Raw genomic sequence first — 25,995 nt, 5'->3', positions numbered from 1 at the left:
AGTAGTCAGCAGTCATACTCTGGATCCTGAACTTTCTCACCAACAGAACCCAGCAAGTCCGGATTAAGATTAAGATAATTTTTATTGTAGATATCATGTAGAAACAGGAAATACACAAAATGACTCCGCATTTAAACCATCCAGGTTGGCACCTGTTGAACACACACATGCACAGGGTCACACACTCATGGAGACAGATGCTATATACACTGGAGTGGTGGGCAGCCATTTACAGCAGAAGGGGAGCATGGGGGTACGGTGCCTTGCTCAAGTGCACCTCGGCCGTGGCAAGTTCCCCAATTTTTGGTGGTGAGAGTGGATCGAACCGCCAACCTTCCAGTTATTAGACAACCCACTCTAACCACTGAGCTGCGGCCGCCGCAACAACAACCTCTCCGATCTCCTCACCACCTCCAGTGGCTCCCGCCGTGCGTCTGTCTGTACAAACAGTCATTGTACTTGAAATAGATGGTGGGAAGGAAGAGGTCCAGCATGGCACAGAATCCGCCCTTATGCTGTAACCATTTCCTGATGGTCTCATGACTGAGAACGTACACCAACACAATACAATGAAGTCTTTAAATTTTATGACAGCATTCTCTGATAGATACCTACTTAATGTAAACTCAAAGGTTATCAGAAAATGGTCAGATAAGAGGGAACACTGTTAACTGTTCACTCTCAATGCCATAAGTCAGCACAAAATCAAGGGTGTGATTAAGGCAGTGAATCGGTCTGTGAACACTCTGAGAAAATCCAATAGAGTCTAATATAGAATTAAAGTTCATATTCAGGCTATCATTTTCAACATCTACATGATTATTAAAGTCACCCACTACAATGACTTTATCTGTACTCAGCACTAACTGGGATAAAAACTCTGAGAATTCAGACAGAAACTCAGAATAAGGGCCAGGTGGACGATACACAACAACAAACACAAGAGGTTTCTGGGATTTCCACTTTGCGTGGGAAAAACTGAGAATCAGAGATTCAAAAGAGCTCAAACTAATCTTGGGTCTGGGACTGATGAGTAACCCTGATCTGAAGATAGCTGCCACTCCTCCTCCTCTGCCTGTGGTTCCAGGAACGTGAACATTTAAACAGTCAGAGGGAGTTGCTTCATTAATGCTAACATGATGCTCACATTATGCTAACATGATCCTCCTGCTGCAGCCAGGTTTCTGTAAGACAAAATATATCAATATGATGATCACACATCAACTCATTCACTAACAGAGACTTGGACAGAAGATTAATGAAATGTAAAAAATACATTATTTAAGCCAAAGGGAAATGTTAATGTTGCATTATTTTTGTTCCCGTCAATCATTATAAGCTAATGAATGGTTATTGGTTCTGGCAGGAATGGTCTCCTGTACCTTTCTGTGTTGCGGCTGAGCTGAAGAACCCTTTGACTGGACACCCTCCACTTTTTTAACAAAATGTTAAGAGGAGATGGGCACTGTGGTTCATTATGTTTATCAACTTGTGCAGCAATCTTCTTTTAACAATCATCTCCAGGAGTATCTGGCTCTCATGCTGCTGCCCCAACAGATGATGCAAAGAAGATTGCACTCTCCACCACAGACATAAAGATGATATGAAACATTTGGTGCAGACACTAAAGGATCTTAGTTTCCTTAGGTAGCACAGACTGTTCTGTCCATTTTTGTAGACAATCTCAGTGATGTATTTCCAGTTCATTCTGTTTGAACACCCAAGAATCTGTGGTCATCCACCACATCCACCTCTTCTCAGAGCATGGTAATATGCTTATTCCTAAAAACCACAAACAATACGTTTTGTTCTTACTCAAGATTCGGTGATCTTTCCCACACCATGATCAACCACTTCCCTGAACTCAGCCTCTTGTCCATCACTTCCAGCTCTGAGGTCTTTACACCGGCTGCCTGTCCATCAGAGGATAGACTTTAAAGTTCTGATGCTGGTCTCTAAAGCTCTGAAAGGTCCAGGACCAGAATACATCAGTGACCTCCTGACCCAGTATGAACCTTCCAGACCCCTCAGGTCATCTGGATCCGGTCTTCTATCAGTTCCCAGAGTCAGAACCAGACATGGAGAAGCTGCATTCAGCTTCTATGCTCCACATGTCTGGAACAAACTCCCAGAAAGCCTCAGATCAGCTGGAACACTCAGTGGCCCTCATTTATCAAGCCGTCGTAGAAAGCATCGTAGATATGAGCGGAGAACTCGTCGTACGCAGAGGCTCAAGTGAGATTTACAGAACATGCGTACCACACCAATCCCATTGTAAGACCGAGCGGCTGTTGATAAATTCAGCGGCTGAAATCCATCGTAATTATCCTAATCACGCCTTCTACAAAAGGGGGTTGAGAGGCCGCACCTCTAGAATTTGCGACATGGATAGACGAAAGGCGGCAAAGAAACGCTGTCAACGCTGTAAATCGCAGACCGGACGAGTTATGTATTTTCCCTACTGTGATGGTCAATAAAATGTAATAAACTCCAGATTAAATTAAATCTAAAATTGAACGATGTTTTACTTCTTCTCCAATAAGATCAGGAAGAAGTGGTCCGATATGAAATTTGCCAAAAAAACAAGGTCGCAGCTCTCCAACGCAGCATGTCACTAACGGGGGGGAGCTCCGATCCAGGTTTGGATTTGAGTGCCTTGGAGGAGAGGGTGGCTGGCCTGATCGGAGCTATGTCTTTTTTCCTTGAATAACAGAATGCTTACCAAAAGTCAGAATCGCTGAATACATTCCTCTCTCCTCCTGAGCGCTCTTGGCTGTGCAGGCTGGTGGAAGGGATCTCTGGGTACGGGGTCCTCTGGATGTACATCTGGAAATGGCACTCCCTTTTTTTGGGCAATGTTATGGAGAACCCCGCATGCAATAATAATATTACATACCTTTTCGGGCGTATATAGAAGGGTTCCCCCCGCAGCCGAGAGACAGATCCACCTGCCCTTTAGGAGCCCTGTACACCTCTCCACAGTGGCACGCGTGCGCGTATGCGTTCGGTGTGAGGGTGTGCGGTTGAATAATGAGCCATCACTCTTCCAATTACAGAGTTGTACTTGTTTAATTTATTTAATTTGCGTTTATGTTTATATTTATGTTGAAGTCAAATAACCTAGAGATTTGTTGCGACTCCTGAGCACGCACTAGTGACGCTGCTGTTTATGTATGCTATTGCAGTCACCGCAAGTCAAAATGGAAAAGTGCATACACGGCTTCAGACCTGTCGTGGCGATTTCATCTTTCCTGCGCTCACGATGGATTTGATAAATGCCAACCTTTGCGCAGAAAAGAACGTACACACGACCTATGCATGTTTTTCGTCTTACGCAAGTTTGATAAATGAGGGCCAGTGTGTTTAAGTCCAGGTTGAAGACACACCTATTTTCAGCTGCGTTTGAATAAAGCTCCAAATCTGAAGCTTGAGTTTCAAAACTTAATCATATTCTAACTACTGATTTTATCTATTGTTCTTATTTCTTTCTTTTTTCTTTCAATTTTAAATCGTGCTTTTTATTTCTACCGTTTAATGTCTCTGCAAAGCACTTTGAATCACCTTGTTGTTGAATTGTGCAATACAAATAAACTTGCCTTGCCTAATACACCCAACAATTGCAGAGTCATCAGAGTGTTTCTGGAGATGACATGACTCTGAGTTGTACTGGAAGTCTGAAGTGTACAGAGTGAAGAGAAACAGTGAGTCCCCCTGTGGTGCTGCAGACCACCTTCACAGACACACAACCCATCAGTCTCACAAACTGTGGTCTATTTTTCAGGTAGTCGATAAACCAGGTGGTTGTGGAGGCATCCACTTGTGAATTCTGAAGCTTCTTACATAACAGTACAGGCTGAATTGTATTAAAAGCACTGGAGAAATCAAAGAACACGATCCTCAGAGTGCTGCCTGCTTTGTCCAGATGAGAGTGGGCTCACTGAAGCAGGTAGATGATGGCATCTCCAACACAAACCCCAAGATGATAAACTGTAGTGGATCCTAAACGGTGTTCACTTGCTCACTGAGGTGAACTAACAACAGTTTCCGCTGGCCTTTCATGATATGGGATGTTAGGGCAACTGGCAAATGGTCTCCAAGGGCAGATGCATGATATATTTTGTTTAGGTAGAGCAGCAGGAGATGTCTTACACCGTACTGTTCCCTGACTCAGGTTAAGTTTGACAAAGTACTACAGAGTCCCACATAACTGTTCTGCACAGGTCTTCAGGACCCTGGAGTAAACACCATCTGGATCTGCAGCCTCAGTCTCTCAGGGAGGTGTTGGTGAGGCTGAGTTAAGATCCATGACTGAGGTGGAGGGTGACATAATGGAGGTGTGGGTAAAGGTAAGAGTGAGGTCTGTGTAGCTGGAGGCAGGTGATGTGCATGCAGTGTTGATCTGATATGAACTTTTGGAAAATTGGCTCTGTAGTGGCATCTTGGATTACACGACTTCTATGAACACTTGATTTTTAATTATATCCCCATGGTATGTGGACAAATGAAAAAATAAATAAAAGCAATATAAAGACTGCAACTAAACTTAATTTAAGGCATCTCTTACTCCTTATGTTAAGAGCTGAAAGCCTAAACTTCAATCAAACCATGTTAGCTTAATTCAAAATCCATTGTGTTGCCATATAGGAAAAAAAATACAAAATACCTGATGATGTCCAAATATAGATAAAAAGGCACTCTCTTTTAAAAAATAATTCAGAATTCCTTTATTTGCCTGTCACAGTCATAAAGACTTTTAAAAACACCAACGTGCTCAAGCTTACTAGCCTTCTTCAGGGACTATGAAGAACTATGAAAAAGGTAAGGTTTACAATTAGAAAAAAAGAGTACAAGTACAAGTGCCCATAACAAAAGATGGATGTACACCAGCTGCAACAAGACTCAATATTGAGTTTATTTTAGCATGACAAGCAGTGACAATAAGTACAGTTCTGAGCAAAATACAATCCAGGAATCACAGGAATTTTAAAAAGTACCCAGCAAATCCACCCTACCACACCAAAAAAGGGAGGGGACATCGAGCAGTGCAGGACAAGCAGAGGATGCTAAGGGGGAAAAAACATCAGGAACTCAGATACACAAGAAGCAAAACCAGACAAGGGCTGTGATCGACATCTCATGAAAGCCTTTGTCAGAAGACAGCATTGAAGTTCTCTCCAAAGAATTATTTGCTCCTACTTATTCTACAAACGCATTCAATACCAGAATTGATTTATTTAGACACTGCAGGAATTTATTAATAAGAATAATAAGAATAATACATTTTATTTGGAGGCGCCTTTCAGGTCACCCAAGGTCACCTTACATGAGAAATCCATCCATCCATCCATTATCTGCCGCTTCTCTGGGGATCGGGTCGCGGGGGCAGCAGCTTGAGTGGAGAAACCCAGACGTCCGTGTCCCCGGCCACTTCCTCCAGCTCTTCTGGGGGGACCCCGAGGCGTTCCCAGGCCAGCCGAGAAACATAGTCTCTCCAACGTGTCCTGGGTCTTCCCCGGGGCCTCCTCCCAGTGGGACGGGCCCGGAACACCTCACCAGGGAGGCGTCCAGGAGGCATCCTAACCAGATGCCCGAGCCACCTCACCTGACTCCTCTCGATGCGGAGGAGCAGCGGTTCTACTCCGAGCCCCTCCCGGATGACCGAGCTTCTCACCCTTTCGGTCACTACCCACAGCTCGTGACCATAGGTGAGGGTAGGAACGTAGACTAACCTGTAAATCGAGAGCTTCGCCTTCTGGCTCAGCTCCTTCTTCACCACGATGGGCCGGTGCAGAGCCCGCATCACTGCGGACCCCGCACCGATCCGCCTGTCAACCTCCTGCTCCCTTCGTCCCTCACTCGTGAACAAGACCCAGAGATACTTGAACTCTTCCACCTGGGGAAGGATCTCATTCCTGGCCCAGAGAGGGCATTCCACCCTTTTCCGGCCAAGGACCATGGTCTCGGATTTGGAGGTGCTGATTCTCATCCCAGCTGCTTCACAGCCTCGGCTGCGAACCGCTCCAGTGAGAGCTGAAGGTCACGGTCCGATGACGCCAACAGAACCACATCGTCCGCAAAAAGCAGAGACGCGATTCTGAGGTCGGAAGGTCTGTAGGATTGAGGAGGCCCTCGAAGTATTCCCCCCACCGACTCACGACGTCCCCAGTTGAGGTCAACAGAGCCCCACCGTCACCATACATGGTGTTGACGGTGCACCGCTTCCCCCCCTGAGCCGCCGGATGGTGGACCTCAGCCTCAGCAAAAACTCAGAGGCTGCGTTCCGCTTCTACCCATCAGCTGCTTCCAGAGTCCCACGAGCCATAAAGGCCCAATTGAACTCCTTCTTCAGCTTGACGGCTTCCCTCACCATTGGTGCGGCCACAGCTCCGGTCAGCCGCCTCAACAATGGAGGCACGGAACATGGCCCATTCGGGCTCAATGTCCCCCACCTCCCACGGGACATGGTTGAAGCTCTGCCGGAGGTGGGAGTTGAAACTCCACCTAACAGGGGATTCCGCCAGCCGTTCCCAGCAGACCCTAACAATATGTTTGGGCCTGACAGGTCTGACTGGTTTCCTCCCCCACCAGCGGAGCCAACTCACCACCAGGTGGTGATCAGTTGACAGCTCCGCCCCTCTCTTCACCCGAGTGTCCAGGACATACGGCCGCAAGTCCGACGATACCACCACAAAGTCGATCATCGAGCTGCGGCCTAGGGTGTCCTGGTGCCAAGTGCACATATGGACACCCTTATGCCTGAACATGGTGTTCGTTATGGACAGTCCGTGACGAGCACAGAAGTCCAACAACAAAACACCACTCTGATTCAGATCGGGGGGGCCGTTCCTTCCAATTACCCCCTTCCAGGTCTCACTGTCATTGCCCACGTGAGCATTGAAGTCCCCCAGCAGGACGAGGGAGTCTCCTGCAGGAGCACTCTCCAGTGCCTCCTCCAGGAAACTCCAAAAAGGGTGGGTACTATGAACTGCTCTTTGGTGCATAAGCACAAACAACAGTCAGGACCCGTCCCCCCACCCTAAGGCAGAGGGAGGCTACCCTCTCGTCCACTGGGGTAAACCCCAATGTACAGGCACACAGCCGGGGGGCAATAAGTATACCCACACCTGCTCCTCTCACCACGGGCAACTCCAGAGTGGAAGAGAATCCAACCCTTCTCGAGGAGACTGGTTCCGGAGCCCAAGCCATGCGTCGAGGTGAGTCCAACTATATCTAGCCGGAACCGCTCAGCCTCGCACACCAGCTCAGGCTCCTTCCCTAACAGAGAGGTGACGTTCCCCGTCCCAAAAGCCAGCTTCAGCAGCCGAGGATCAGACCACCAAGGTCTCCGCCTTCGGCTGCCGCCCAGCTCATATTGCACCAGATCCCCTGGGCCCCTCCACCACGGGTGGTGAGCCCGTCGGGAGGGGGACCCACGTCAAATATTTGGGCTGTGAATATTTGAGAAATAAAGAACATAATATAAGCATAAAAACATGAAACAACAAAAAACAGAGAAGTGCACAGCGTCCAGTTGTAGGGAGTATGCCAGTTTGAATAGGTGAGATTTAAGTTGAGATTTGAATGATGTGATGGAGTCTGACTGTATTATGAGTGGGGGGAGGGAGTTCCAGAGCCTGGGTGCTGAGCGGTCCGGGTGATAATTTGAATGTGGGGTGCAAATGAAAGGGTGCTGTCCAGAATAACGCCGAGGCTCTTGACTTGGGGTAAAAAGGGTACAGGAAATCCGTCGATGATGATGGGTGGAACTGGGTTGTGATGTCATTTGGTGAGGATGGATTTGGAGCCGATGAGCTGGGCCTCGGTTTTATTGCTGTATAGTTTTAGGAAGTTCCTGCTCATTCAGCTCCGGATGTCTTCAAGGCAGATGAGGGAGGTGGGAGGGATGGCAGCGGTGGGTTTGGAAGAGATGTAGACCTGTGTGTCGTCAGCGTAGCAGTGAAAATGGACACCATGGTGACGGAGGAGTGTGCCCAGTGGGAGAAGGTAGATGGTGAACAGAAGTGGACCCTAGACTGACCCCTGGAGGACACCCAGTGAAACACCTAAACACCCAGACTTGTGGTTCCTTAGTTGCACGAATTGTTGGCGGTCAGTGAGGTATGATGTGAACCAGGAGAGTGCAGCACCAGTGATCCCAATGCCAGCCAGGCGGTCCAGGAGCAGAAGGTGGGAGATGGTGTTGAACGCTGCACTGAGGTCGAGGGGGATGAGATGGGTGAGTAGTCCGGAGTCAGCTGCATGGAGGAGGTCATTGGCGATTTTGACCAGGGCTGTTTCAGTGCTGTGTTCTGGGTGGAAGGCGGATTGGAAGGGTTCATGGAGGTTGTTTGTGTCGAGGTGGGACTGTAGTTGTGCTGTAACCACCCTTTTGAATATCTTGGAGATTAAAGCTGCAGTCTGCAACTCTTTTTCAAGCATAATACCTGGAACTGTCCGGGGATTCTGAAAGTAGTACATTAAATACCCCAATACACAAAAAAATTAGTTCTCTAGGTCCCCTATATGTCCCACTAGGTCCCTCCAAAGCCAGCAGGTTTGTTTACAAAATTGCAGACCAGACCGGTAAAAGGTAACCAATCAGGTTACGAGCTGGGCTCTGCTGCCTGTCAATCACCGATTGTGCACGCGCGATACAAGGTAGGCTCGTCCCAACGCTAATTTATCTAGACTATTGAACTTCATTACGGGCTAGTCTACTTACTGTGTCTTCCATGATCGCAAATGACAGGTGAGTTGATGAATGAGGAGTCGTGTACGCGCATCTGGCGTGCACGTAGATGTGCACAAGTTCTCATGTGTTTTGATGGGGCGGGACAGGAAGTTGAATAACTTTTTATTTTTTGGTTAAAAAATAAGCATTTCTTGCATTTTGCGACTACGGAGGTCACCGTTTTCAACTTCAAGCGTTCTGATAGATCATGTAAACTCTTAAAATGCCAAAAATTAGGACTTTACGTATGACAACAACAAATCCTGCAGACTGCAGCTTTAAGGGGAGGTTGGAGATGGGCCGGTAATGGTTGAGGACAGCTGGGTCAGCACCAGGTTTTTTCAGGATGGGTGTGATGGCAGCCAGTTTGAGAGTGGGGGGTACAGTACCAGTGGTGAGGGAGGAGTTAATTATGTTGGTGATCATGGGGGAAATGGACGGGAGAAAGGCTTTGACAAGCGAGGTGGGAAGAGGATCAAGCTGACAGGTGGTGGTTTTGGCTTTATTGATGTATTACGAGATGGTGTGTTCTGATGCTGGGGTGAAGTCAGAGAGGGAGCTGATGAGAGGTTGTCCAGTGGTGATCATCCAGGGTGGATCGTTTCGGGAGGTGCAGGATGAGGCCAGTTGTTGGTGAATAGTGTTGATTTTGGAGCTGAAGAAGTCCAAGAAGGCAGTACACTGATCAGTGGAGGTGTCAGGAGGGAGGGTTTTAGGCGGTTGGAGCAAGCAGCTGACAGTTGAGAAGAGGACTCCGTTGTTACCTGTACCAGTGTTGATGAGGTTGGAGTAGTAAGAAGATTCGGCAGTGATGAGGGCATCCTTGTAGTGATGGAGGTGGTCTGACTACATTTAGCTGTGTACAGTGAGTGCAGTCTTACATCTTAGGACATGTTACAAGAGAAGTCCTATATCCCCGCAAACTCTGTGTTTCAGAATGCTTCAGAAGAGCCTTCAGAAGATCAATTCAGAAACAGAGAATTTGTTTAGGAATAAAAGGGCTCTTTCCATCTCTGCTGCTCCACCCCCACCACTTCAGCTGCTTCCTCTATACTGCTTCCACTGCTCAGCTGTACTTCCACCTATAGGCAACTCGTATCACCAAGCCTCCTCCTCCGCCTGACTGCACCTCCACCTCTGCAGCAACTCTCACCAACAGGCTTCTTCTGTCCAGCTGTACCTCCACCTCTACGGCAGCTTCCACCACCAGGCCTCCAGAGTCAAGCTACACCTCCACCTCTACGGCAGCTTTCACCTTCAGGCCTCCTGAGCCCAGCTGTACCTCCACATCTGTGGCTGCTTCCACCACTGGCCCTCCTCTGTCCAGCTGCTGATCTTGACCCCCTCCAGTTTGCCTACCAGAAACACAGGAGTGGAAGACGCAATTCTGTACATGTTGCATCGGGCATATGCTAATCTGGATGTGCCTGGTTCATATGTGAGAATCATGTTCTTTGAATTCTCCAGTGCCTTCAAAACCATACGGCAGAGGTCACCAACTGGCGGACTGTGGTCCAGGTCCGGACCGCAAAGCCGTCCCATACGGACCCGGACCTAACCAGCCAAAAACAGAAGGTTACGATAAAACCTGAAGGAGCGCTTCCATTTTAACCGACGCAGCTTTTGTAGTCTTTACAGTAGCAGTTTAGCTGGTGTGGAAACGCACAGACCAATCCCACATGATACTACTCAGCCAATCAAGTCTGTGCATTACAGGCGGTAAACATTGCGAACCTACAGTGCAGACAGAAAAGAGTTTGTGTCAAGTTACACATGAAAAGACGATAGATAGCATACAGTTAGAGAAAACAAAGGGAGATATACAGACGACTGACTTGAAGAAAGTTGAGAAACAGGAGTGAGATGGACAAAGGGAGAGAAACAGGAGTGAGACGGAGAAAGGGAGAGGAACGGACGACGGAGCCGGAGAAAGGTAGAGAAATTAAGTAACAAATGGAGCTCTCCAAAAAAAGAAAAGTGGACAGCGAAAATAGAGCATTTAATCCGGAATGGACAGACTCGTTTCTTTTCATACTTCCCACTGGGAGCATTAAAACAGTGTGTCTCATATGTTCAGAGACTGTGGCACTTATAAAAAGTGCCAAGGTGAAATGCCATTATGAGACAAAACATAAAGGTTTTGAACAAACATACCCACTCAAATCTGAAGTGAGATCACAGAAAATAAGTGGTCTCAGAGCCCAATATGACCAGTCCAGAAAGCATTCTGTGAAGACCTGTTAGGTGTCACTCCCCTTCAGACCAGTACAAGAGGAGAAGACATCTACCTGGCCATAAAGGAGATGTTAACAAAGAGAGGAATAGAGCCAAAACAAGTGGTTTCAATAACCACAGATGGAGCCCCTGCTATGATCGAGAACATTATACTTATCTGCAGTCATACATACATGTTCAGTTCTATGTTACGTGACAATAACTACTGGCATAATTTCCCTCAATCTCCAGTGCCTGGACCTAGCTGTCTCAGATCACCATGCCATCTTCTTTTCTGTACCTGAGCCTCCACCCAGACTGCGTGTGAATCGAACAATCACGTTCAGAAATATCAAGCGCGTATCCACACCTGCACTGTCGAGCATGTTGGCACTACATCTTGCCTCCCACCCCTCCAGCCACACTGTGGATGCCCTAACCGAGCACTACAACACAGCTCTCTCTCGCAGTCTGGATGCTGTAGCCCCCCTGAAGACTCGGTCTGTCACTTTCAGCCAGCCTGCACCTTGGTTCACTCCTGAGCTCCGCCTCCTGAAGGCAGCTGGGCGTCGGCTTGAAAGACTGTACAAAAAATCTGGACTAGTTGTACATCAAGAGGCTTACAAAGACCATGTGGGGAACTACAAAGAGGGTCTCTCCAGGGCAAAAACTCTGTATTACTCCACTCTCATCAGTAAACATCAGAATCAACCAAAGCAGCTTTTCTCCACTATAAACCGCCTCCTCCGCCCTCCAGATCCACCCCAACCATCGGACACCGCTGAACTCTGCGGCAAGTTCCAAACTTTCTTTCAGCAGAAAGTGGACGACATTCACCTGCAGCTCCGTCAGACAGGCGCTCCATGTCCACCTGCCTTTCACCTGGAGGACTGCAACTCAACCTCTTCTGCCCAGCCACATCAGTGCTCCCTCTCCTCATTTTCACCACTCAGTAACAACCAGGTCATGGACTTTGTGTCAAAAGCTAAAACCACCTCTAGCAAACTGGACCCCATGCCCACGGCACTGGTAAAAGCCTGCCTACCCACGCTTTGCCCTACCATGACTGACATCATTAATACCTCCCTTACATCTGGTGTGGTGCCCTCCAGTTTTAAAACGGCTGTGGTCATTCCCACCCTCAAAAAACCCAGCCTGGACCCTGATGACCCTGGAAATTACCGCCCTATCTCCAACCTACCCTTCCTCAGCAAGATTCTGGAAAGAGCAGTGGCTGCCCAACTACAAGACCACATGTCCCACCATGAACTCTATGAACCCCTCCAATCTGGCTTTCGACCTCACCACAGCACGGAGACGGCGCTCATTAAGATCATGAACGACCTCCTCATAGCTGCAGACAATGGCCTCATCAGCCTTCTCATCCTCCTAGACCTGTCTGCAGCTTTTGACACAGTCTCCCACACCATCCTGCTGCACCGTCTCCATGATCATTTAGGCCTCTCTGACTCCGCCCTCTCCTGGTTTCACTCCTACCTCTCCACTAGGACGCAATACATCGCTATCAAGGACTCCAACTCGACCCCAGCTCCAGTCAACCACGGCGTGCCCCAAGGCTCAGTGCTTGGCCCCCTGCTGTTCACCATCTATATGCTCCCTCTCGGCCAGATCATCCGCCAGCATGGGCTCAGTTTTCATTGCTATGCTGACGACACCCAGCTCTACATTAGCACTACACCATCTGCCCATCTCCCTCCCCTATCACTAGTTCACTGTTTGAGAGACATTAAGACTTGGATGGCCACCAACTTACTCAAACTGAACAACAACAAGACAGAGCTCATGGTGGTGGCCTCTCCATCTCAGTCCAAGGAAGTTGAGGATGTCCTACTGAATGTTGATGGCTGTACCATCAGGCCCTCCCAAGAAGTACGCAACTTGGGTGTTATCCTGGACTGTAACCTCTCACTCCAAGCTCATATCAGTAGCACCACCAAATCCGCCTTCTTCCATCTCAAAAACATCTGCAGACTCCGGCCCTCACTGTCAGACCCAGTTGCAGAGACTCTGAGTCATGCCTTCATCACCTCCCGTCTGGACTACTGTAATGGTGTCCTCTATGGTCTTCCAAACAAAGCACTGGACAGACTACAGCGTGTCCAAAACTCGGCTGCCAGGATCCTCACCAACACAAAGCGGTGGCAACACAGTACCCCCACACTGAAACACCTTCACTGGCTCCCAGTGAAGTCACGCATCACCTACAAAATCCTACTCCTCACATACAAATCCCTCCACACTCTTGCTCCCCAGTACCTCTCCGATCTCATCCAGCAACACTCCCAACCAAGGTCCCTGAGGTCCTCTGGCAAGAACCAGCTCGTCACTCCCCGCTCCAGACTACGGACCTTTGGAGACCGAGCCTTCTGTGTTGCTGCCCCCACCCTTTGCAACAGTCTACCTCTCCATTTCCGCCAAGCTCCCACACTGGAAACGTTTAAAAAGCACATCAAATCCCACTTATTCACTGAGGCCTATGGTCCTTAATCACCTTGGCCCCATCCCCATTTCTACCCCCTCCCCTCTTCTTTCCTCTATTCCCTAGCCCCATCTCCTTTTTGTAAAGCGACCTTGGGTTACTTGAAAGGCGCTATATAAAACCAAGTCATTATTATTATTATTATTATTATTATTAATAAATATTGTCAAAAAGTTTTTGAATTGTACTGAATTCATTTGATTTAACCGTCAGGTATTGATTACATGCAGATGTTGATACAACTACTTGGCTACTTAAATATATATCACACTAAACTTAAATATATATCACACTAAATAGTTAGACGTTATGATCTTCCGGACCTTTGCTTCAAGAAATTTTCTCTAACTGGACCTCTTTAAATTTTAGTTGAATACCCCTGCCATACGGCCTCCCATACTGAAAGACAAGCTGCTCGGTATGGGTGTGGCCCCCTCCCTGACATCATGGATCATAGGCTATCTGTCTGCCAGACCACAGTATGTCAGGATGGGGAGATGTGTTTCTGGAACACTGGAATGCAGTACTGGGGCACCGCAGGGTACTGTTTTGGCTCCTTTTCTTTTCACCCTGTACACATCGGACTTCAGGTACAACTCAGAGTCCTGCCACATACAGAAGAATATTCTGATGATACGGCGGTTGTGGCATGTGTGCATGGTGGACAAGAGAAGGAGTACAGGGACCTTGTGGAGTCCTTCAATGGCTGGACCAAAAATAACTGTTGGGTCCTGAACACCACCAAGACCAAAGAGCTGGTGGTGGACTTCAGGAGATCTAAAACCCCATACCAGTCAGTCTGCATTGATGGAGGGGAGATAGAGACTGTTCAGACCTGTAAATACCTGGGGGTGGTGCTGGATAATAAACTGGAGTGGTCTGCCAACATAGAAGCAATGTACAGGAGGGGCCAGAGCCGTCTCTTCTTCCTGAGACGGCTTAGGTCCTTCGATGTCTGCAGTGATATGATGTGCATGTTTTATCACACTATCACTGAGAGTGCACTGCTCTATGCTGCTGTCTGCTGGGGGAGTTGCACTACAGACGCAAACTGTAGGTGCCTGGACAAACTGGTGAAAAAGGCTGGTTCTGTTGTATGCAGAAGGCTGGACCCTCTCGGTGCTGTGGTGGAGCAACGGAGGAGGAGGAAATTATATTCTGTTTTGGAGAACAATAAATAATATATAATAATAATAGTAATATAATAATAATAATAATATAATATAATAACTCCTTGATTTAATTGAGCTACATCAACACTTAATTTCCCTCTGGGATAAATAAAGTATTTTTGAATTTGAATTGAATTGAATTGAAACATCCTCTCCACAGCATCCTGACAGGACAGAGGAGCAGCTGCAGTCAGAGGCTGCAGGACTGAGAGCTTCAGGAGGTCCTTTGTTCCCACAGCCTGAAGGCTGTAATTGCAACAGTAATTGCTGACTTTGATGTTTTTCTCAAATGTATTTATTAATTATTATAATAATAATAATTATTATTATTATTGTTGTTATTGTTCTAATATAAAATCATTGTAAAAAAACTTTTTTAAAGAAATAAAATTGAGCAACTTTACTAATTTTGAATTTTCCCCACTGGGGGATGAATAAAGTATTTTTCTATTCTATTCTATTCTATTCTAGAGTTTCTATACAATGAAAATCCACGCATGATGTCATTTTATATGCTTTCAAAGATATGGAAATGTGTTGAGACTCCCCCCCCGGAAGAGCAGTGATATCAGGCAATAAAAGTCTTCTTGAACTATTGTCAAAATATGATGACTGCTTTGCTTAACCTTTTTTGTCCTCACCATCTGCAAATATCCAGGATACTACTGATGTACTAAGCAACTGAAAAACATTGGCTCAGAGACAATTCTAGCCACTATGGATGTTAAGTCACTTTACACTACCATGGATCATGAACAGGGTCTGAGATGCCTCCAATTGATTTTTTTACCAACATTGACTAAATGGTCTTTAGTCAATAGGAAAAAAAATAATGTTTTTATTTGATCAGATAAAGCGTTTAAACAAATAAAAGGTTGTGCTACTGGAGCTTATTATAGTACCTCATATGCAGATCTATATCTAGGTAAATGGGAAGAGCGTTTTCTGTTCTATAATGGAAAAAAAAAGGTTTTGGGAAAACACTGTTTTGGTGGGGACGGTATATTGACGAGATCTGATTGTCGTGGTCTGGATCAGGGAATGAATTTCAGGCTTTTATGCTTTTTTTGAATAGCAATCCAAATATCAAGCTGACTCTTGATTATAATAAGAACAGTATAGTAAATTCAAGTGTGGATTTAATATGGAACATAATCTTTAGGAGGCCCCTATCAACATTCCTGTGTGGTAATGTTGATTCAAAGACACAGATGGGATTTCCACTCCAATAAGACTTATTTACAATAGCCTTTTTCTTTTGGAGATGATTTGGGGTCTCTCTCACCAGATCTGTCCCATAACTTATCTGGAGGACATTAAAATAATAGCTAGTTAAAAGCTTCTCGTGAACAAACAAAGGAACCCCTTTTAAGGGAGAAACCAGACTAAATGTGTCTTCCCCTTATTTGGACACATGTATATCAAATGTGACACCTATCTGCCTTTTATCTAACAAGACAAGAAACAGATCTCTCACACCTCTACCAACTATTTTATTCACTTTCCCTCTCAGTTAGAATTTTAAAACTGTGTTAAATGTGTTCGATACATTTTTACAGGTTTTCAGTGATATCACAAGCTGCATTTTGATACCTTTTTCACGATCGTACTTGGTATAATAAAGGAAGAAATCCTTATTTTGGAAAATGACTACCTTTTCAATGGAGCCACATTGATTCCTAGTGGTCTGTAGCACCGAGTAGTTAAACCTAAATTAATTCAGTAACCAGAAATTTATATGAAATAATGCAACTGTTAACTGATGTTGCCTGTTGTTTCTTTTTGTGCTCCATTGTTAAAACTGGAAGATAACATTGTTTGGTTCTTTATTCAAATGTCGTAACTTTACAGATATCCGTCTGAATTTGAGAGGTATTCAAGATCCACAACTGTTATCTATGTTATTTTAGTCAAAGTATGTTGTTTATTTTATGTCTTATTATAGTATATGTTTACTTCATGTCTTTACCTTTATATCTTAACAAGGTGTGGTGTTTTAAGGACTGTCTGAACAAAAGTCTGTTAGACTCTTAATACTAGAATTAACTCTTCTACTTTACGCGCCCAGGCAAACGCCATCACGGTTTCATGCATATTATTGGCTGAAAGTGGAGCGCAAGCCTGCATCATTCGCTGCCTCCGTGAATCAAATTTGGAAAACTGCCAGAAGAAATCAGAAAGAGAAAATAAAATAGAAAGCAAAATGTAATAATAGAAAGATGTACTTTTTTTCCTGTTTGTCTGTCGTTTTATTTCGTCTCCATGTCTTGTTTTTTGTCGCACGTTTTAACCTCAGCAACACGCAGTTGCATAAGTTATCACACAGTAATAGTTTTTCCTATAAAGAAAGCCAGCGTAAGCTTGTAAACTTTTTGTTAATACCTTTGTAAATTGGAGTTCACCTCACCAGAGTTGGTTATTTGACCAAGGAAGCAAGCCAACTCCAACACTCAGGTGAACATATTTGTATCATTTTTGACGGTGAAGTCTCAATATCAACCTTCCGTCTCCTGGGCAACGAGAAGTCCCCGGTGGAGAAGAGAGACCTTTCACAACTTCCCAGGCACCTTGAAAGTTCACTGAAAGTCATCCAGAACCAGCTGTCTACCAAGAAAGGCCCAGAGACAGCTGACCCGAGAGAGACCCACTTGGATACCGTTGGCCATCCACCTGGTGTGTTCACAGCTGACTAACTGGGCTAAGTGCAAACCAAAGTAAGGTCTGCCACCTTCTTCTCCTTTTTAGACGGAACGGTGGTGTTGGGAGAATTCACTGTTAAAAATGATAAATGACCCCAAAGTTGTTAGCCTTTAACCCTTAACATTTTTATGTCCCGCCGGCGGGCCGTTGCATACTTCAGGGCAAATCTGGGGTTTTCCTCAGCCCCCCTTTATATGTATCTAAATATGTTATATACCGTTGGAAAGCTAAGGGTCTTGTGATTGCAATGATATATGGCAATCCAGGATACAATCAGAACTGTGGACTCAATAAACACTTATGTAAAACCAGTCACAAATACAAAAATGTGTCAGTCCTATAAAGCCTCACAGTATTCTAAGAAAAGATACAACTCCAACAAAAACGGTCCTGTTACGTTGGCAAGGGTCCAGATAATGTACTCCAGTAAAATAGTTAGTCTACAACAAGTATTTCACCCAAGACACAAAGTCTGTGGCGGAAAACTTTCAGAATTTCCGTCAGATGCATATTTTTCCGCACATTCTTGATCATAACTTCAGTTAGCATGCATGCATTAGCCCCAACATGATACCGAAACAGCTCTGGTCCGTAAACTTTTGAATGACATCTTACTTGTTCCAATAGATGACTATTTACCCCTTCTGCTGGGGCACAATAGTCAATTACTCACTGATGCATCAAAAGTATCTGCACCTATTCTTATGTGTGTGGCTCGAACAAGTTGCGGCGGATTTTAGCTAATAGCTATTTTAGCTATAGCTAATGAAATTCTGAAAACAATGGTATACAGGTTGAGGGGTGGTCTCTTCTGCCATCCATCCATTTTCTATACCCGCCAAATCCATCGGTCGGGTCGTGGGGGGGCCGGAGCCTATCCCAGCTATCATCGGGTGAGAGGCGGGGTACACCCTGGACAGGCCGCCAGTCCATCACAGGGCCACACAGAGACAAACGACCACACTCGCTCACACTCACTCCTAATGACAATTTTAGATACACCAGTTAACCTAACAGGCATGTTTTTGGACAGTGGGAGGAAGCCGGAGTACCCGGAGAGAACCCACGCATACACGGGGAGAACATCAGAGAAGGACAGTAATAATGACTGGACGAAGCACCTGAAGAGGGAAACGTTGCCGTCCACAAGTGAGTATTATTTAGATTTTGTTATTTTACTTAATATTAGGATAGTTATAGATAGATACTTTATTGTTTCCGAAGGAAATTGTGGGCTCAGCGTTATCACTCAGCAGCATTCTCATCAATAAAGCAAACGTTGAAAAAGAGCTAAAAGTAGTGTCAATTATTATAAACACAGCTCAGTCTTTCTTGTATTATAAAACACATTTTTGTTTTACATAATAGAACAGAGGAGGGGATCCCACGTGCTGCTTTCTCTAAAAACAGAACAAAACAAAAGTTTAGAGGAGCCTCATCACCCCTCTCCTGGAAAAGGTAAAAAGCATGAGGTCGAGATAGAATGGGGGGGTATATTCTGCCTTTTGAAATGTAATAATTTGTGTGCTGGACATATTTTGGTACAATTTTTCTTTTTTGTTTTTCCAACTGCCCTTTTAGGTACATGGGGGGAGTTGACCTATCAGATTGCCTTGTAGGATACAACAAGGTCTTCTACCACTTCATGGACATTGCTTTTGTGAGTGCATCTTGCACAAAGAAACAGAGGTGAGGTTCCTTTGCACCAGAAGGCATTCAGGGAGACCTTAGAGGCAGGGTAGCACCTCAGCTGAATCTGGGCCATTTCTTGCCAGTCATCACAAACCTGTGCACACATCAGGACGCAGCACAGCTGGATGCTTGAGGTGCAGACACAGCCAGACCAAGACTCCTGTGCCTCTCTGCTTTGTGCCAGGCAGAGACCGCTACAATGATTAGCATGTTGCCAACAGCAAATAATGTTCATACGAATTGTAAATACTGTTAAATGTGGTTTGCCATGTCATTATTTATGTATATAAACTAATTGCATTTAGACTATCTGTTTGGACTTTTATTGTATGCATAAAGTTCTGGTTGTCAGGCGTGTCGTGGAGAAGGTAGGACACGGATCCAGATATTTCCAAAACAAAACTTGATTTATTCCAAAAATTCAACAAAAGGCACGGCTGAGCTGGAATACAAAAGCTAAACTATGAAAACTATCAAAAAACAAAACCTGAGAAGAACCATGAAAAAAAAAAAAAAAAACATGGACAGATCTGACACTGATTCATGAGAAACCTGGAAACTACAATGCACAGTGAAAATGAGTACACCCCTGTTGAAAAGTAACATTTTGAACAATATTTTAATACACACACAAGTTATTCCCAAAACGTGCATAGAGTAAGTTTAATACAACATCTGTTCAGCTTATAACAGAAAAGAAAGATCAATAATATAACTTAAATGACATATTTGTCCATTTTTGTGAAATTATGCTGGTGCAAAAGTGAGTACACCCCTATGTTAAACTCCCTGAGAATGGGCCGTGTTGGCCCGAAATGTCATGAAATGAAAAGGCATTAAAAGGGAGGTCATCGTTGTGCGTTTCATCCTTGCCTTACATTGAAATTTTACATTTTGAGTCTGCACCAGGCTAAAAGAGACGTGTGTGAGATTTGACTGAAATCCTATGGAGAGTATCATGATCTGCTTCAGTAGTCACAGTACATGTTGACAAGCATGTTTCTTTTGGTGAAATTCAGCTTCCTACTGTTGATGGCATCCATACAGCCCCAAACCATGTCACTCCCACTACTATGCTTGACTTTAAGCATGGGGCACTTTTCTTTGTACAAATCACTTTTTACCACCACACAGGCTTGACACCATCTAAAGCAAATTTGTTTATCATTGTCTCATCAGAGACAAACAAACTAAGGATATGGATTGCTGGAACCATGTCCTGTGATCTGATGACACCAAGATGAACAAATTTGCTTTCGATGGGTTTAACATAGGGGTGTACTCACTTTTGCACCAGCATAATTTCACAAAAATGGACAAATATGTCATTTAAGTTATATTATTGACCTTTCTTTTCTGTTGTAAGCTGAACAGATGTTGTATTAAACTTACTCTATGCACGTTTTGGGAATAACTTGTGTGTGTATTAAAATATTGTTCAAAATGTTACTTTTCAACAGGGGTGTACTCATTTTCACTGTGCACTGTAAATACTGAGACAGTGGCTGGTGAGTGAGTCCAGCTGTGGGGAAAAACAGGTGATGCGAGTCAAGGTGATGGCAGGGCAAACAAAACATGGCAAAAACTAAACTGGAACTTGAAACTTAACAAAACTAAGACACGACAGAAATTTAAAACATGACCAAATTGTAGAACATGGAAAAACTAAAAACTAAACAGGAACTTAAAAACATAACCAAAACTAACAGACATGACAGAGCCCTCCCCTCAAGGGATGGATCCCAGACATCCCAAAACCTGGGTGGGAGCTTGGAAGGAGGGACCAATCAAAAACCAGTACAAGAGTTCAAAAAAGAAAGCGTCCAAAAACTTAGCTGTGACTTGGCTGTAGGCGGAACTGGTGCCGATATGGCGGACAGGCCGACGACCGGCGACGTGGGAACCTGGAACCGGTCTGGTGGACGGCCAGACATCCGGGGACGAGGGACCAGGAGCTGGAGACGGTCTGACGGACGGCCAGAAATCCGGCGACGTGGAACCAGGGACGGACTAACGGACGGCCAGACATCCGGCGACGTGGAACCAGGCGGCGGACTAATGGACGGCCAGACATCCGGCGACGTGGAACCAGGCGGCGGACTGACAGACGGCCAGACATCCGGCGACGAGCCCCCCCGGGACCCCCTCTGAATCAGGGACTGGCGCAGCTGGATTCAGCAGCTCTGGGGGGTGCAGCTCTGGAGGCTGTGACGCTAGAGATGGGAAGACCAGAGAGACGAGGTGTACAGCGCGCCTACTTTTGTCGGCTCCATGCTGAAAATTTCCATGCCTCCTCCCAGGTGTGCGTCGAAGTGGCTTCTGCACAAAGTTGTCCAGAATGTCGTTTGTTACTTCCAGTTTCCTCCACGAGCTTGTCTCCAGCCCCATGCAGTACAGGGTACCGTCCAACTCCCAAAAAGCCTCAATATCTGCCGCGTCCATGGTACGGCCAGATCATTCTGTTACGTTTGGTGCGTGGAGAAGGTAGGACACGGATGCAGATATTTCCAAAACAAAACGTGATTTATTCCAAAAATTCAACAAAAGGCACGGCTGAGCCGGAATACAAAAACTAAACTATTAAAACTATCAAAAAACAAAACCTGACTGGAACTATGAAAAAACATGACCTGACTTTTAAAAACTTGACATGACATGAATAACGGTGACGGTGAGGATCTGGCACTGATGCATGGGTTAAACCTGGAAACTAAATACTGAGGCAGTGACTGGTGAGTGAGTGCAGCTGTGGGGGAAAACACAGGTGATGTGACTGAAGCTGATGGCAGGGCAAACGAAACATGGCAAAAACTAAACTTAAACTTGAAACTTAACAAAACTAAGACATGACAGAAACATAAAACATGACCAAACTGTAAAACATGGAAAAACTAAAAACTAAACAGGACCTAAAAAAATAACCAAAACTAACAGACATGACACTGGTTATAGACCAAATGTGTTTGTGCTTCTGTTACTCTTTGTCAGTAATACTGACAGAGGATCTGGATAAGGGATAAAACAGTCCCAAGTGTAACCTTTCATTAGAGCCCAGGATCATGACTGCATGTTGAAGCATTCAGGAATGGCAGCCTTTTTCCCAAGGCTCTCCAAATAGCTCAGTTTTGACAGCTTTGGCATGCCTGGTCCTATCCTTAGAAAAACCTGTACAAAATACTAATTTTTTGCTGTATTACGGTCATATTTGAAATGGGACTAGGTAAGACTTCAGGCTGTAGTCCCATTGTGTTTTTCAGTCCGCAGCCCTATACTAAAGTCTCTTTTAAGACACACATTTGGGAAGACATAAAATTCCATCTCTTTCACTGTATTCAAGCTCATATCACTCTGTGACAGGAGCACTTACAGAGATTCTGACTATTGTTGGTGAAAATTCAGAGCATTCTCTTTCAAAAGAGACCTCAACCAGCCCACTACTCCAAGTGGTTCAGGAACAGCTTTTGGGTATGCTTTTTTTAGGAGTTGCAGGCAAAAATAGCCCGACTGTTAAGGGGTTAACTGTAAATAGTGACTAAAATTAAGACCTAACTTTAGCAATTCGGTACACTTCTCCATTCTCTTGCCCCTTTCCAAACCATAAAGTGTTCCCTATACCACCGTACATAGTCCATGCATCTCTCCTGTTTGTCCTTTGAGGTTCATGTTTTTGGTTAGATCTTTCAATAAATAGTCCATATTTATTTATTTAACAAGTCATTGTTGAATGCTTCTTTATGTAATTTCTGTCAATTCAAGCGAGAACTCATGAAGTAGCACTGTGAGACTGATTTAATATAATTAAAGATTTTCCTTCTTTAGAAGGAATGGTGCCCAATCATCGAGGTTTATTTGATTCAATAGTGAGAACGCTACAACAGCATACATTTTTTTAGATCTTACCATCTATAATGCTTGTCAGGGGATCCTACATACATTACAGAACATCTTATATAGAAAACCAACAGACAGAAATACCACCCTTCATACAAGTAGCTTCCATCCTAAGAGCCTTAAAGAGAATGTGTGTTTTAGACAGTTCAAACAAGTCAAAAGAATTTGTGACCAGGAAAAGGAGATTTAGGCCAGGTCTGAGGAAGTTACGTCACGTTTTGAAGAACAGAGATATAAAAACATAGCTGTTTGTACATGATATACCAATGCCAAACATCTGAACAGACAAAGTTTACTGACAAAAAATGAATTCTCCCAAACAGATGAATAACAGATCTGCATTTGTGACGATCTACAGTACAGAGGCAGAAAAGATTAGACAGATAATTAACAGGAATTGGGGTATTCTTCAGAGTGACACAACATTGATTCAGATTTTTTTCTGAATGACCGTTAATTAGCTTTAGGAGATGCTCTACTCCAGAGGATTAATTAATCTACAGTTATCCTCTGCCAAACAACCAGCATTGGGTCAAAAACCAAAGAGGTAATTCACTACAAAAATTGTTGCAACAACCTTAACATTTATCAAATTCAACACCAGTCAATTCATGAACTGGAGAACTTCCCTTGTCATCTTGTCAAGTTTTCCTTTCATTGGTAGGACTCAAAGATCTCTACAGGACAAATTAGCAGAACATAAATATGTAATATGCACTAGGCAGGTAACTATACAATGGCCAGACACTTGGCCATAATAGTGATCCATCTATATTACAAGTCTTTGGAATTGGTCATATTCCTCTTTCTATTAGAAAAGGTGATAGGCAAAGGAAACTCAACCAAAGGGAGGCTTCTGAAAGATTCAAATTGCAGGCCACAAAATATCCAGGCCTGAATGAAGAGTTAGATTTGACCGCATTTTTGTAAACCCATATCATACTGGTTTGGTATCGTAATGCTTTTCCTTCTTTATAATTACAGGGATTATTCATTTTGATGTTCCTTATTGATTATTGTTGTGAGTCATATGATGCCATCTGCTGTTGTATTGATGCATCCATTTTTTTGTTTTTTCAGGGTCCTATGTGAGGAGGGTTACTACTGATGGTAAATGTCATTGCAGGTGGAGGATTTCTATTTGTGGAATGGTGGAATTTCCACCACAAAAGCACTTTAGGCTCCAGTATTTGTTTGACTTCCTGGAGAAGGCTAGTAAGCTGAAACGTTGGTGTTTTATAAGTCTCTATGACTATGCCATGAAAATGAAGGCATTTTAAATAATCTTTTAAAAGAGCGCGTTTTTTTGTTCTACCCCATCCAAAGAGCACCTCAAAGAAATGACATGCTGAATTCTTTGAGTTTGTACACACTTGACTACTTTTGTTAGTAACCTACTCGGGGCTGTGGTGCTGGGTGGCGCGAGGCTGCAGAAGGACAGGGGATGAGCTTCCATCTGTGTGGGAGGAGCTCCACTGTATGCCCCGCCTCTCCATCCTCAGCTGTTTTCGGATTTCTTTGACCTCAGCCTTCAGCAAGCGCTTTTCTGCCTTTAGCCGCTGTTTCTCCGCCTTCCGGAAACTGCGATCACCTCGTCTGTAGAATCTGCACAGCAATGGACAGTTACAGCCCAAAAGACAGCAACATAACAATGGTCAAAAGCACATACTACAACTTGATATTTCCTGCTAGAAAGGCAGGAAGCTAAATTTTGTACAAAGATCTATAGGGAACAACTATTGGCAGGATTCATTGAGTAACACAGTCAAATGATCCCTTTTCATGTCATAATAACAGTTTTTTTTTTCTTATATTTGTATATCAAGTCACATTTTCAGTAAATCTAAATGCTAATGTAATAAGATAATTTATCAATATATCTGCATGTAGCCCTGCCCCTTTGTGTCAAAACATTCATAAAAAAGATCCTGGACTATAGATAATTCCACTGAAATAATTCTGAAATATTCTGAAATAATATAAAATATTTGAGAAGAAGTGAACAGGAAATTATATCAAAGTATTAGTAACACTGTGTTGCTGTCAAACCTGCTGTGGTCTGGGGCTGGTGATCCATGTTCTGGGATGGACAGTGGAGTCCTGGCTCTCACCAGGTTGTGACTGGGATCATGAGAGAAGCTGCATGGCTCACACAGAGTACAGGAAGTACACACACTGGAGACAGAGACAGAGGAGGTATATGAAAAGAAGATACAAAGAGGTTTCATCTTAAGCACACATTAACATGAAAGCCTTTCAAGTTCTCCAGACCAAGTCATTTATTGTTTATGTAGCTTTCACTTTTTATTTATCCATCGTTGTCACTTGAATCTACGATGTAAAGATCAGTAGCCTCTGAATGTATAGATTTAATGTAGAATCCATCTGTGCAACTATTATGTTTGTTTTTACAAAACTGCAGACACTTATATTTACATTAGGGCTTTTACATTTTAATCTAATTAAACACATGATTTCCCTGATTAATCACGATTAATCGTTTTTGTACGCAAAATCCAAAAATTAATTCAAAAGTAGTGTATAGCTTTTAGCATTTAGTTCTATTTTAAATGTGCTGCCATATGAATGAAAGTGCCATAACATTTGTTGTGCAAACACACTTGAGTGTTTTGCCTTTAAGTGATATTTTAGACTGGAATGATTCGAAGATGGCGCCAGTAAGGTTGGGTGCCGTCGTACCTGCTCCCAACGTTTGTTTATATCTCATCGTTTTTTGTGTTATTCTTAATTTGTTAAGTGCTCCTGTACTAGGTCGTAACACATACGACAGACAGACCCTGCTTCATTTAGGAACACAGTACCCAAACTGTGCTCCCATCAACCTAAAACCGGAGCCGACATGCCCCGGCGACATTCAACGGTCGCCCACGACAACAATAACAACAATGGACACACAGGCCACAGGTCATTGAGGAGGCCCCGAGGGAAACGAGCCGGCGTTAGGAACAGACTGAGACGCAGAGCACACCATTCGCCTCTGCCCAGCATTCTCCTCGCCAATGTCCAGTCACTGGAAAACAAGCTCAACGAACTCAGGGCCAGAATAAAGTTTCAGAGGGATATACAGGACTGTA

The 25,995-nt window shown here is 44.4% G+C and overlaps 1 protein-coding gene across 2 annotated transcripts in view; it reads right to left on the bottom strand.

The window, feature by feature from the left end:
• The window catches only part of nbr1b (NBR1 autophagy cargo receptor b), a 288,590-nt gene that overhangs the window by 131,120 nt on the left and 131,475 nt on the right, over positions 1 to 25,995 (bottom strand). For both annotated transcript variants that reach the window (XM_075454950.1, XM_075454951.1), the window contains exons 8-9: positions 24,950 to 25,075; positions 24,299 to 24,505 (exon numbers count right to left, since the gene is read on the bottom strand). In XM_075454950.1, coding sequence (XP_075311065.1) covers positions 24,299 to 24,505; positions 24,950 to 25,075 — 333 coding nt within the window. The remainder of the gene's footprint in view (positions 1 to 24,298; positions 24,506 to 24,949; positions 25,076 to 25,995) is intronic.

This window comes from Odontesthes bonariensis, chromosome 21, assembly GCF_027942865.1.
Source record: "Odontesthes bonariensis isolate fOdoBon6 chromosome 21, fOdoBon6.hap1, whole genome shotgun sequence".
Classification (NCBI taxonomy): domain Eukaryota; kingdom Metazoa; phylum Chordata; class Actinopteri; order Atheriniformes; family Atherinopsidae; genus Odontesthes; species Odontesthes bonariensis.
Note: the sequence above shows the minus strand (reverse complement) of the source record. Positions and strands in the feature narration are given on the sequence as shown.